The sequence below is a fragment of the Siniperca chuatsi genome, linkage group LG5 (assembly GCF_020085105.1).
Source record: "Siniperca chuatsi isolate FFG_IHB_CAS linkage group LG5, ASM2008510v1, whole genome shotgun sequence".
Taxonomy (NCBI): Eukaryota; Metazoa; Chordata; class Actinopteri; order Centrarchiformes; family Sinipercidae; genus Siniperca; species Siniperca chuatsi.
Window position 1 is genome coordinate 18,386,062 of NC_058046.1, and position 12,265 is coordinate 18,398,326.

The 12,265-nt window shown below is 38.4% G+C and overlaps 1 protein-coding gene across 2 annotated transcripts; it reads right to left on the reverse strand.

Annotated features, from left to right (window-relative positions):
• Positions 1-591: 591 nt before the first annotated feature.
• Positions 592-9,555, reverse strand: slc6a4b (solute carrier family 6 member 4b). Of its 2 annotated transcripts, none has more exons than XM_044196911.1 (13): positions 9,289-9,555; positions 8,089-8,223; positions 7,726-7,855; positions 7,467-7,605; positions 7,211-7,345; positions 5,768-5,871; positions 4,473-4,600; positions 4,284-4,396; positions 3,596-3,727; positions 3,288-3,387; positions 3,089-3,189; positions 2,311-2,478; positions 592-2,202 (listed from the first exon to the last, which is right to left on the reverse strand). In XM_044196911.1, exons 1-13 carry the CDS (start codon positions 9,512-9,514, stop codon positions 2,122-2,124), a joined length of 1,692 nt encoding a protein of 563 aa, XP_044052846.1. In that variant the 5' UTR covers positions 9,515-9,555; the 3' UTR covers positions 592-2,121. The 2 variants fall into 2 exon arrangements, with proteins under 2 accessions (XP_044052846.1, XP_044052845.1); XM_044196910.1 differs by having other exon boundaries at positions 7,736-7,955; positions 9,289-9,554.
• Positions 9,556-12,265: the final 2,710 nt, after the last annotated feature.

Here is a 12,265-nt window from a genome sequence, read left to right on the forward strand (position 1 = left end):
TATTGTTGGATTAGTGAATGCACTGCAGCAGATTCAGTCATAACATATACAGTAGTAGCAGTAGCAGTAATTCTTTCCTTAATGTACTGTTCGTCAAGCTGCTTTTGTCAGGTAGAGAAGAAACCATCTATTTAGCAGTGTCTCTTTTATGTGTCTCCTGTGCTTGCCTGTTCTCTACTTCAATAGCAAGTGACACAAAAGGGCTTTGATCTGCACGTCCATCAACCAGCAGCTCAATGGGGAATCATATGTTCCAAACCACTTTCTACTGTGTGTGTGTGTGTGTGAGAGAGAGGGGGATTTGGGGAGCATTTGAAGGTAGATTCTGCTCTATTCCCTTGTATGTTGATGGATTCTGGATATTGCAAATTAGCTTGTTAATTAAAATATCTAATAGAGGTGAGCAGCAACAGCCAACAGCCATTACAGAGACATGAAGATTTACATGAGCAAATCTCTTATGTGGTCTCCTACATATTTACAATTCAGAAAAAAAACAAACACCATACCTGTTTTAATATAGAGAGTGGAATTTAACTGCCTAAAATATTTGTTCATATTCATGTTTAACCTCCAGGAATGAAAAGAAGCACAGATATTAAATATGTAATGTATACTATAATTAATTCATACACATCTGACTACTACATAAACCAGGATGAAAAGGACTGAAAATCACACAACAATCAACACCTTGCTCATCACATTTTTCTCTGAATAGAAATTAAGTATAAAGAGCTTTTAGATAAGTTTAACACATGTGGCAAAGACACAAGTCATATTATGCTGTGTGTCTGCAAAAACATTTGAACAGTCTTAAATCAGAGAGTGAAAACATTGGAGAGGCACAATATCAATACAACCTTTACAATTTTTGTACATACAGTGTAATATTTAGGCAGATTAAGGCAAAACAGGCTATCTGGAGTTAAATGAAGCCATCAGATGAAGACCAAAGCGTTCATTTTGAAATTGAAGATCCAAAGATTTGTACATACTGTACTGTATCTCCAGAAAGTACACAGGCTCCACTTTCTATAATGCCAATACTAAAACAATACATCAAATTCTAAGATTTAAAAACAATTTAAAAAGATATGTTTTCAGAAAACATAAACACTGATGTCTTTGTCTGAGTGCCTCACTTATCTCCATTACAAATACTTGTAGGGAAAAACTAAACATTTTTAGCAGATATATCCAGCAGCTGGCATGAAATCCTATACAAGCACTGTATTACAGATCTACTGATAAATATTAAATACAGCACTAGCAAAAATAAAGAAGGGACTGTAATTTACTGTCAAACTAAGTTAGGTTTGGTCCCATTTCATCTCTCTCCTCGTGGGCTGAGAGGTTAAAAAAAAGTGTTTAAACTTAAGTCCAACACAAACCACATGCAGTATCTGTTACAATTGCCACAAAAAATACAGCAGAGCTGTTAACACTTGGTGTGAAAAACATTATCTGACAAACTGTAGAGTATGTTGTCCACTGATTTAATAAACAGCCCACTAACCTAGTGGTGAAAAACTATGTTAACCTCTATGTTGCTCCAAGCACTGGTGTTTCCACTGCTGAGCATGCAGAACTGATTTCATCTAACTTTCACAAACTACAGAAAATATAGAACGTGAACGAGAGAAAACGGCCCCATGCAATAGAAATGATTTGCTGAGTGTTACATATAGAAATACATGTTTTTATTTTCCTTGGCATATTGTTCCTGTGAGATAAAGACAGCTGATTAAGGGAAAAGGCAGACCATTATATAAATATGACTCCTACAACCACAGAAATGCAACACTTGAAAATGGCAGCATGTGAAAGCTACATACTGTCCTGGTGATGCAGGTAGATCTGAATACACACAGACCATACAGTGAGGTTTGAGTATTGCTATCTCAGCTACTCTTGGAATTACAAATTTAGCAGCATTTACCATTTTACAGAGTGTACATGTGCAGTAAAAGTTGACATGTTCAACATCATAAGCAGGTAACAGTCATGATGTCAGATAATGTTCAGGTTCGGTCACAAATAACTTAAAACTGTGGTTTGAATAAAAAACTACAAGCAGGGGACAAGTGTATTTTCCATGTGTTAAGGTGCTTTTTTTTTCTATGGCACGGTAGCCATGTTGAGGCTGTCAGTGTGGATGTTTGGTATGGTCCTCTCTGGTCTAAGACACACCGCCAACCTCTGCAGAAAAATGGGACAGTCAGAGGTCAATTTAAAGGAAAATATGTAAGAAAGTTCATTTTTTCAGCATTTTGCACACCTTTTGTCTCCCTCTCTTCATCCACTGACCTGTTTGAGAGATCCAGGAGTCCACACCAGCTTGTAGACCATGTAGATGGGGATCCACATGAAGGATGAGAAGCCAATGATGTATCCCACTGTGATGCTCCAGTCAGGGTACTTATAGTCAAACAGCGTGAGGGGCGGCGCTTTCAGGAAGGAGCTCACTATAATGTACTGAGAAGAGTTGGGATACATAACATTTCCATATTTAACATTTCCATATATGTTAATGTAACTTTTATATTCTTGCATAAGACATAACATTGGGGAAGGTTAATATATCTGTCACACTTAAATAAATAAATAAATAAATAAAGGAAGCCACAGTGTAATAATGCAAAATGTCAACAGGAAGAGAACCAGAGAGATGGATACAAATAAGAGACAAGGATATTAAACTGTATGTAGGGAAACTGACATTTGCCCAAGTGTTATACATTATGTAGAAAAGGTTTTGAGGAAGATATTTCATGTAGATGAGGGTTTACTCTACAGAGACGGGGTCAGCTGTTAGGTGACTGCGGCCTTCAAAGGCCAATGGTCCAGTTGTCTTTTGATCTTACACTGAGCTTTCACTCATGTCTTAGTCTGTTACTGCCTACTGATGTCTGGATTACTTGAAATTGATGATGCTTATTTGATCTTTTTAAAGGTGTACATGTTAAAATGTTGTAAAATTGACAAAAAAGATATTGTGTTTTTTGTATAATCTAAATAACTCTTAGCATTAAAGACATTTAGATTCACTTGTTGTAAATGTAGGTCAGAATATTTCATATCTTACCGCTAGAAATGCTGGACTGATGGCAACCCAGCACACCCTCCAGAATAATCCTGGAGCTTTGCCCAGCATGGCCTGAACATCACTGCTAAATCTTTTGATACCTAAAAGCAACAAAATAAACACGAGATACCGTCACTTAATTTACATTGCAGATAAAAGAAACTGAATACCAGTCAGTCGAAAATAATCTCTTGTTTACCGTAGAACCAGGAAACCGCAATGGCTTCAAGGAAACCCACAGCAATAATGGAGCATCCTACTCCGAATTCCTCCAGCAGCTTCACCACATAGGCACCACCCTGTCAATAACATTTTACACTGACTAATAACATCATCCATCATCACGCACTTTCCTCCATGTGAGCAACAGACTTCAGTTTTTAATTCGCTACAATGTATCCAGAACTACCTAAACCTTACAGTAAATGTGATCAAAGATAACTGAACTAACGAGGGGTTGAATTTTTCTTCTCTTTGGTTAACCAATTTAAAATGTGAAAAACTTACATTTGTAAGGGTGCTTAGAGAGCCCAAAAAGCAGACGACTACCAAGCCCAGAACAAAGAGTTCACGTCTGTGAGAGAAATAATCTGGGTATTCATCCAACACAGCAGTGATGATCGCCTCCAGTCCACCAAACTGAAACACACAGAGAAAGTTGAAAATATACAGTATTATGTTGTAGCCTGTACATATTTCAATCTGCATAAGCCATTTAATTAATTTGGATGCTTTATGTTAGGTAAAAATGTACATTTCATTGATATTAACATCAGAATCAGAAATGCTTTATTGATCCCCGAGGGGAAAATATTTTTTCATCACTAAAGCACTGCATCCAGGTTTACATTTGCTTATTTGAAGTTAATGAAGAAATGAGAATAAAATGTTTGTTTTGTACAAATTAAACTGAAATGCAATAAATGCTGGAAAACAAGCAAACAGGTTTCTTTTACTGCTGAAGCTGTTAAGAGCATTACATTTGGTCATGACAGACTTTATAGTAGCCTATTTACGTAATAGTGTCTAAAGTAAACTGATATTTAACTTATAAATCTGACAATTAAAGTATCAAAAGTACAGGTATTTAAACAGATATGTTGTTTAATTGCCTTCATAATGATAAATAAAGTGATATATAAAGTGACCCTGTGGCCTTCATGTACTCAAAGTGTCCAGAGTTCACAGTTCATACCGTGCTGTCCAGTCCCAGCGTGATCATCATCACAAAAAAGATGATAGCAAAAAAGGTTGAGCCCATCATGTTTGCAATGGCTTCTGGGTACGTGATGAAGAGTAAACTCGGTCCTGAAAGCATGAAAATATTGAATATGAAGAGATCAGGGTGAATCTTTTCATGATTTTAAATGTAAAACTTGCTGACCTTTATCCCGGGCTACATCCTCAACCTCCACCTTCCTCATCTCTGCCATGTAGCCCAGCACCGTGAAGATGACGAACCCCGACACAAAGCTGGTCAGACAGTTCACCAAACTGGTCACAATGGCGTCACTTGTGAGGAAGATATGAAACCCTGTTCAAGTACATGCTGCATAATAAATGTCATTCATATTTCTTGTAATTTTTCATTACGGTTCTGAAGTATTGCTGTCTGAGGTGAAAGCAGATCCTTCTGTCCTTAGTTTAATGGGTTCCTTTATATTTTCACGTCAGCTTTGTGTCTGACACATGAGGATACTCCTTGCAACAATACTAATGAAGAATACTCTACTGAAGGATGTATGTTGTGTGTTCTGTAGAGATATAAAACCAAACTTCTATCAAATGTAAACAGTCTTGGAGTAATTACGTGTTAACTGTCAGTCAGCAGAATGCTTTTAGTAACAGAAAATCTTCTATTTCCAGGAAGGCCCCATTAATGGTTTTAAATACATAAACATCTGTGTTAAAACTCAAGCACATTCTCCCAAAGGACGTCCAACACCATCATTTGTTCCTATTTCTTCTTTTTTACATTAAGAAATATAATGTTTTGAGCCAGAACTGGCAGTTTGTCAGATACGTTACACTTGAAATGTTGTAGTTTTCTAATGTAATAAAGAAGAAAATGTAATTGTAAAAAATACATGTACTATATATTTGTTCTATCAAAAAAAATCGCTCAATAATAACTTAAAAACCAATAAGGCACGTATCTGGAGTCCCATGACTGTATTGAAAACCATCATTATCACATTGAGGAGTATGTGTTTTTGGAATATGTTTGATGGGTCTCACAGTCAGCAACAGAAAAAGGCAGCATCCAGTTTCATTCATGATGTGTGTGTTTACTACTGTTTCCTCACATGTCACTCTGCTCTACTAATAACATCAGCCGCACACACTATTAGTCATACTGGGAGTGTACAATTTAATTTGTCCTGTGTACAGCTTGGCATTTATACCCACCATGTAGTATTCACCACTCCTGCCTCTCATATCATTGTCTCGACCACACCATCTTATTTAATGCATAAGCAATAAATCACACAGCTGCTCCTAGAGTTTTGACCACATACTGTGCACTAAATTCATTAAACTCAATCCTTAAATTCAACAGGAGGTGTGATTTGCAGAATGCAAAGAGTGTACAAGGGTTTTAGCCTTTTATTTGGACCCTCTGCCTCTACTTGTAAAGCTGTGTTCAAGCCACAGATGTAGTTCAGTTTCAGTTCTTACCGATAGCAGTTATTTGTGAAAGGGTTGTAGCTGGAGAGAGCCAGGAGCACCCCGAATCCGGGCCCCAGAGAGAAGAATATCTGAGCTGCAGCATCCACCCACACCTAGAAAAGACAGGAAGAGAGACAGAAAGAGACATTACACTATCTGGGACTTAACTGTACAAGTTCTGGTATGCTATAGGTTGCTATGAGCATTTAACAACATAAAAATACACTACTTCTTATACAGATTAGAACCAATTTCCTTTCAGTGATTTAATATCCCCCCCCAATTTAGATGAACAGGATTTTCTTATTTGTGTTCTGATTCCTCAGTATTTAATTTACTGAGCAGAGAGGTGTTTTGTCACTCGTATAGAAATCTAGCTGCCGCACAGCTGTACGCAGGGAGATCTGAAGAGGAGCATGCATTCGACATTAAAAAGAAGAGGGTAGCGTTGGATATTGGTGAGTGAGACAGAAAGGGAGGCCTTTGTTAATGGGCAGAAAATCTAAACCAATTATGCATCTTATTATCCTGCTCTGTGGCTTATTTATGCATCTCATTTCATCTCATCCATATTCCCTTCCAACCAAAGCACTCACACATGTTTAGCAAACAAGCACAGTGAGCCAGAGAGGAAGACAGGGACATTTCATAGATCTAAAAGAAATATAGGCAGATTCTCAAGGGACTAGTGGGTATAAATAAATGAAGGTAAATATAAACTAATGCCTCTCATACTTGGAAGGTCCAGATGTGTTATTTCATTACAGCAGTGCAGCAAGTTAAATACAAATCAGGAACTCAACATGTGGAGAAACATATGCCCATCTTAGTCACATCCTCTGGTCTTGCCCAGAGTTAAAGTCCTTTTGGGAAATTAAGTTATACACAATGAAATAGACCATATCATTCGATTTTCATTTCGCATTACATTTGTAACCAAAAAAGTTGAGTATCTGTTAAGAATATTAAAATGAACTGTTCTGACATTAATTACTAGGACAAGACTGCAAAAAACAATCTCCACATGTCAAAATAGATAAGAATAATGGGTCAAATTCAACATATGGAAAAAAAACATCCAAACTAAGAAATATCATTTCTTTGTTGTTAGATCAACATGCAGTGATGAATTATTTCTCATTACCTGTTTATTCATATCTGTATGTGTATATGTATTTGGATAAGCTTTTTTATTATTATTATTATTTATTGTCTTTCTTCTTATTCTTTATATTCGTTTTTTTCTACACATCAGGTGGAGCACCTTTCACTCACTGAAAAACGATTCTGTAAGTAGACAATTGCTTTTAAAGTGACGATATGGATCATTTAAATTAAGAGTATGAGGTAATACCAAACATATGAGGTTCGACCATGTTTTTCTTGTTAGAAATCAGTGAACTGTATCCTTTTCTGACAAACCAGCTGACCAACCAACTTTGTACAACTCACACTGGTCTCCAGCAGCTTCCCCCACTGGGGTTTTAGGTAAAACACCACACCTCTCCAGGCTCCTGGCAGAGTGGCGCCTCGAATTAGCAGGATGAAAAGCACTATGTAGGGTAAGGTGGCGGTCACCCACACAACCTGGTGTGGAAGAAAGAAAGAAATCAGGAAGAGAAACAGGGAGATTGGGGAACTAGAGCTCATAGACGTGTGAGTGAAGTAAAGAGGAGTCACAATAATCTTCTATATTGTAATGTGTTACCTTCCCTGAAGTCTTCACGCCCTTCCAGAGGCTGAAGTAAACAATGGTGAAAATGAGAAAAAGGCAGAGCATCAACTGCCAGCGAACACCCCCGACGTTTTTCAGCCCAGACGACTTGTGGATCTCAAGAACATTCCTCCTGTAACGATAAATCATCCCATTTTCAGCACAAAAGACAACATTTCCCGTACAAAATCTATTGGTGTAGAGTTTTACTGTAAAGCTATTTATATATGTGGTTTCTGTTACTCACACTTACATGCACTTACGTATAAAATTCCTCTGCCGGAGACCTGGAGGAATTCGTCCAGGTAACATTGTCAATGCCAAAATAGTTGGTGCAGTCGGGGGTATTCCACACATTGTCGCAGTTTGTCCAAGGCAAGATGCTGGAGAAAGAGGAGTAGAAGTAGAAGAGTGCCCAGGCGATGATGGTGTTGTAGTAGAAGGACACATACAGAGCAATGATACAAATGGCATATCCTATGCCTGAAACAGAAGAGGAAGATATGTAGAAGATCAAAATGAGTAAAATCCTCTCACTGTATTGAGATGATTTTGAGTCACAGATTTCCCACAGTAACTAGATTTCATGTGAATATCTGGTACTGGGCAGCCTTACCTTTGAAAATGGGACAGATGTGTTTCCAAATGGATATGGCTCCGGTCCTGTGAAACTGTCCCAGGGCCAGCTCCATGTAAAAGAGCGGCACACCACCAAAGATGGCCATCAGAATGTAGGGAATAAGGAAAGCACCTACACAGAGATGCATGAGGGTACATCATGTTATGTATGGCTTTTACATGGAGCTCATGATGACTGCTAGTGCTGTTTCATGTGCAATGACAAAGTGAGGACATTCACAAACTCAAGAATGAGGACTGAAGAGGGTTTGAATCTGAGTGAAAATATGAAAATGAGACATCTCATCTGCCTCATTGTTAGTTAAGCTACTGTGTAAATTGTGGTTTACATTATTTTTCAGCTCAAGGGGGGATTTAGAAGAATCAAAATCTTTATTTGATAAAACCTTGACAAAAACATACCATTAGGGCTAAAAAACCGACATGCACTCACTTCTGAAACACAAAATTATAAAATGAAATGTCCTCTGTTTTTTCAGTTTTTTAATCTTCTATTTATGCTTTTTCAATACTTTTTTCAATCATGTTTTTATAATTGTCTTTTGTTTCTTTTAAATCTCGTCTTAATACCTTTTTATGTTTTATGTGCAGCACTTTGAATTGCCTTGTGTTCTACAAATGAACTTGTCTTGCCTTGTAACCCCATTGGCAGCTGTAATATAACCGACCCTTATTTGTTGATGTAAAAGTATTGCGTAAAGCACAACCTATTCCCATCAAAATAAATAATGACTTAACCAATCTATGCAGAAAAAGAAAGGTATAGATATTCACTTAAAATAAAATAAAAATCCTGTCATAAAAACGCTTGTCCTGATAGGGATTTGTCAAGCTCCTGCATTGTGAAAATTATTAGTAAAAAAGTGACCAAAGGAAAATAGATAGATGTCATAGGAAACGTGTAAAAACTTTTTAATTGACTTTTTAGTAACGTGAAGGCTAAAAATGCGCACTTCAGCACCATGGACAGTTTCTGCTGCCAGATGCGTAGCTTCAGCCTGGTTTCTGAATAATTTAAAGCCAATTCGAGCACAAATTCGGAGATTTAGTCGATTTGAAGTCTCTTAAAATATACTAAGTGTATCCAGTGGCTCCACACATGAGAGTTCAAGTTACACAAATCCAAACTTATGAAATCAAGCTGAATGGCCTGGTTTAAAATATCTAAACCACTTACCGCCACCGTTTTGATAACATATGTACGGGAATCTCCAAACATTTCCCAGGTCCACCGCAAAGCCAATGACAGACAAGAGAAAATCCATCTTTTTGCTCCATTTGTCCCTGGAGTCCGTCTGTGTGATGACCGGCACCGGGACAGCGTTGTTGGAGCTGTAGCCGGGGTTCGGGGAGCCGTGGTGGGTCAGACTGCCAGCCATGACTGCTGAGTCCTGTCGAGGCATCGGACTGTGAAAAGTCAGTCAGAGGACCAGCTCCACAGAAACGAGGATGTTTCTCCTGTAATGATGACAGGGCCGAGTGGGAGGAGTTGGTGGAGCTGCACCACACCTCGGGATACCTGTTAGTGCAGAAAGATAACACAGAGGTCGTTTGATTTTTACTGACAGCAGCTTTGAACACACTTTCAACTTAAAAAGCTCAAGCTGATTTAGAGGTCCCAGGTGTTATTGTTGATCAATAACATTGATCACTTTGATGTAGCTCTCAGTAGCATATTGAATAGTTTGACATTTTCACTACAAACCAGTGAGTTAAACAGTAGCTTAGATTCAAAGCTTTTATCTCTGCTGTTCATCATCCTTCAATAACAATGACATGAGGTGTAGAGCTCACAAAATCACAACAATGATTACAGTCGAGAAAGCAATCTCACCACAAGGTCCATTTATTAGCTGTTCTGGAGCTTTCAATCATATCACATGATTTTCATCAGCAGATGGAGTTGCCCAGTCATGGAATTGTAAATGTCTGAGCATTTTTATTTCTCTCATCCATGTTGGTTTAAAAGCTTAGGTTCATTGAAGCTCATTCTTGACGTTGAAAACAGCAGTTGAGAAAACAATCTCACCACAAGGTCCATTTAGTGGCTGTTCTGGAGCTTTTGAGCATGATCTTTTGCTGCTTCTACACGCTGCCAAAAAGTAAAATAGTTTGGGTTTTTTTAAATATTCAAGACCCTGTTCAAACCAATGAGCAGGCAGTCCATTTGAACCTCCAAAAGTTTGATACAGAAAGCTATAAATAGCACCTTGAGCCATCTTGACTTCCTGATCCTATGTTAATATAGTTTGGTGAAGACAGCAGAATAGAATCACAGCAGCTTAACTGCACTCATTAGGAAAAACCTAATAAAAAGACTTTGTAATCAAATCCACCGCTTTTAGCATTGAGCACTTTGAAAAGGCTGCTAACTGGATCTTCAGAGAGCAACGGTAACGCAGGTCTGCGAGCGGAGAGAGTGCATCAAATGGAGTTACTTTGGGAAATGGATATGACACACAGATAGGATAAGAGACATCCAGCGCCATCATAAAATTGTCACTTAAAAACCAAGTGGCAGCCAAACTGTCTGGCCTGGTGTCACATGACTTGTTGTCTGGCTGCGTCACCTGAAGCTGGGAAATGGTGAAATGTGCATCAAAAGAGATGCAAATACCTTTTAATTTTTCTTTCTGTCTCCACACAAACCTCTAGATAGATAGATAGATAGATAGATAGATAGATAGATAGATAGATAGATAGATAGATAGATAGATAGATAGATAGATAGATAGATAGATAGATAGATAGATAGATAGATAGATAGATAGATAGATAGATAGATAGATAGATAGTTGATTGTTGTTGTTGATGTTTTCACTGTTCAGATTCCTTCAGATTCAACATGTCTTCTCATTGCCAGAGTCAGGATGGAGAAGAGTAAACAATCAGCCGGTGGAAAAAGGCTGTGGTTGCTCAGCCGAGGTGGGGCGGTCCCTGAGGGCCAAAAGCCTAACAACATAACAACAAAACATATAGCAGTGGCCTTCTCTAACATACAATCCTGTCAATCTGCATTGGCACACATGGGCAGAAGAACATCAGACTGACAGGAGCCTCTATCTCATGCCCTGGTGCCTGTTAGAGCACGTCGACTCTAATCACACATGGACATGTGCATGTTGGCCCTGCCCAGAGACTCTGCTGACAGGCAAACAGACATGGTTATGACACAGCATTGTTATTTCAAAAATGTTGGTTTTGATTTTGTTTTGATGTTGACTCATTGTAAATTCTTCTCATCTCTATTGTCTCCTGATCATCATAAAAGTGAGTAACTTTCCTTTTCATTGGAGTTTGGATTTTCTGATCATCTGCTGAAATGTGACAACTTTACGTCACATAGTCATGTCCAAGTTTCTGGAGAATATCGATTTGACTCTTTACTGTGAATAAATGTTGTTGTGTGTTTGTGGTTTGTGAGTGTTGAACTGACAAATGCATACTATTAAATACAGTTGTTTTCCCATTGACAAGTAAGCAAAGGCAGGCTGGAGAGGAGCTCTGGTGTACTGTTTACTCAGGCAGAAGTCCTGGTATGGCATTTAACAAGACGTGCTATTACCTCATATTATCTAAAGCCACTGCAAGGTGTGAGTCATCCCACTGAGGGAATCCTGGGTTGAAGAGCATTTTTATGAGATAAAAAAAACAAATGGGACTAAAGCACAGTCGTATCAGTGAAGCCACTGCAGGAAGAAGGCTCCTTCCTCTCAGCCAAGGACACATAAACTGCTACTCTGTATTTTAAATTAATATTTTTAAAATTATAGTAAATCACTCTTGAATCTCTGAATAGTGTAATTATTGTTGTTTGATCTGGTATTATCATGTAAAATTGTAAGATTACAGGTCTCAACATGTGATCAGCGTTTTGGACCAGGACAAGGGACCCACATAATCTTGACATGTTCATCCACAGAAGGAACCCATGGTTTTGTTGGTTCTGAAACTATGAAGGGAGCTTGTCCAACCCTGCTCCTCTCAGTCTGTCATCCTGTGTTATCCCTCCATCCTTTCACCACCCGATCTACCTGACAGCTCAGTCCTGCAGGCAGAACTGGACTTATGGCCCAAAGGAAGCCACACTCCAGTGCACTGAAGCCCACCAACCCCCTCTGCTCGTATTCTGACTCAGATGGTGGTTTTCCTGA

Coding starts and splice junctions, on each gene's coding strand:
- slc6a4b (XM_044196910.1), bottom strand. CDS start 9,514: ATGCCTCGACAGGACTCAGCAGTCATGGCTGGCAGTCTGACCCACCAC. Junction 3,728..4,283: donor CGCTGGGACTGGACAGCACG/GTATGAACTGTG, acceptor TGTGTGTTTCAG/TTTGGTGGACTGGAGGCGAT. Junction 3,388..3,595: donor CTCTAAGCACCCTTACAAAT/GTAAGTTTTTCA, acceptor TGTTATTGACAG/GGTGGTGCCTATGTGGTGAA.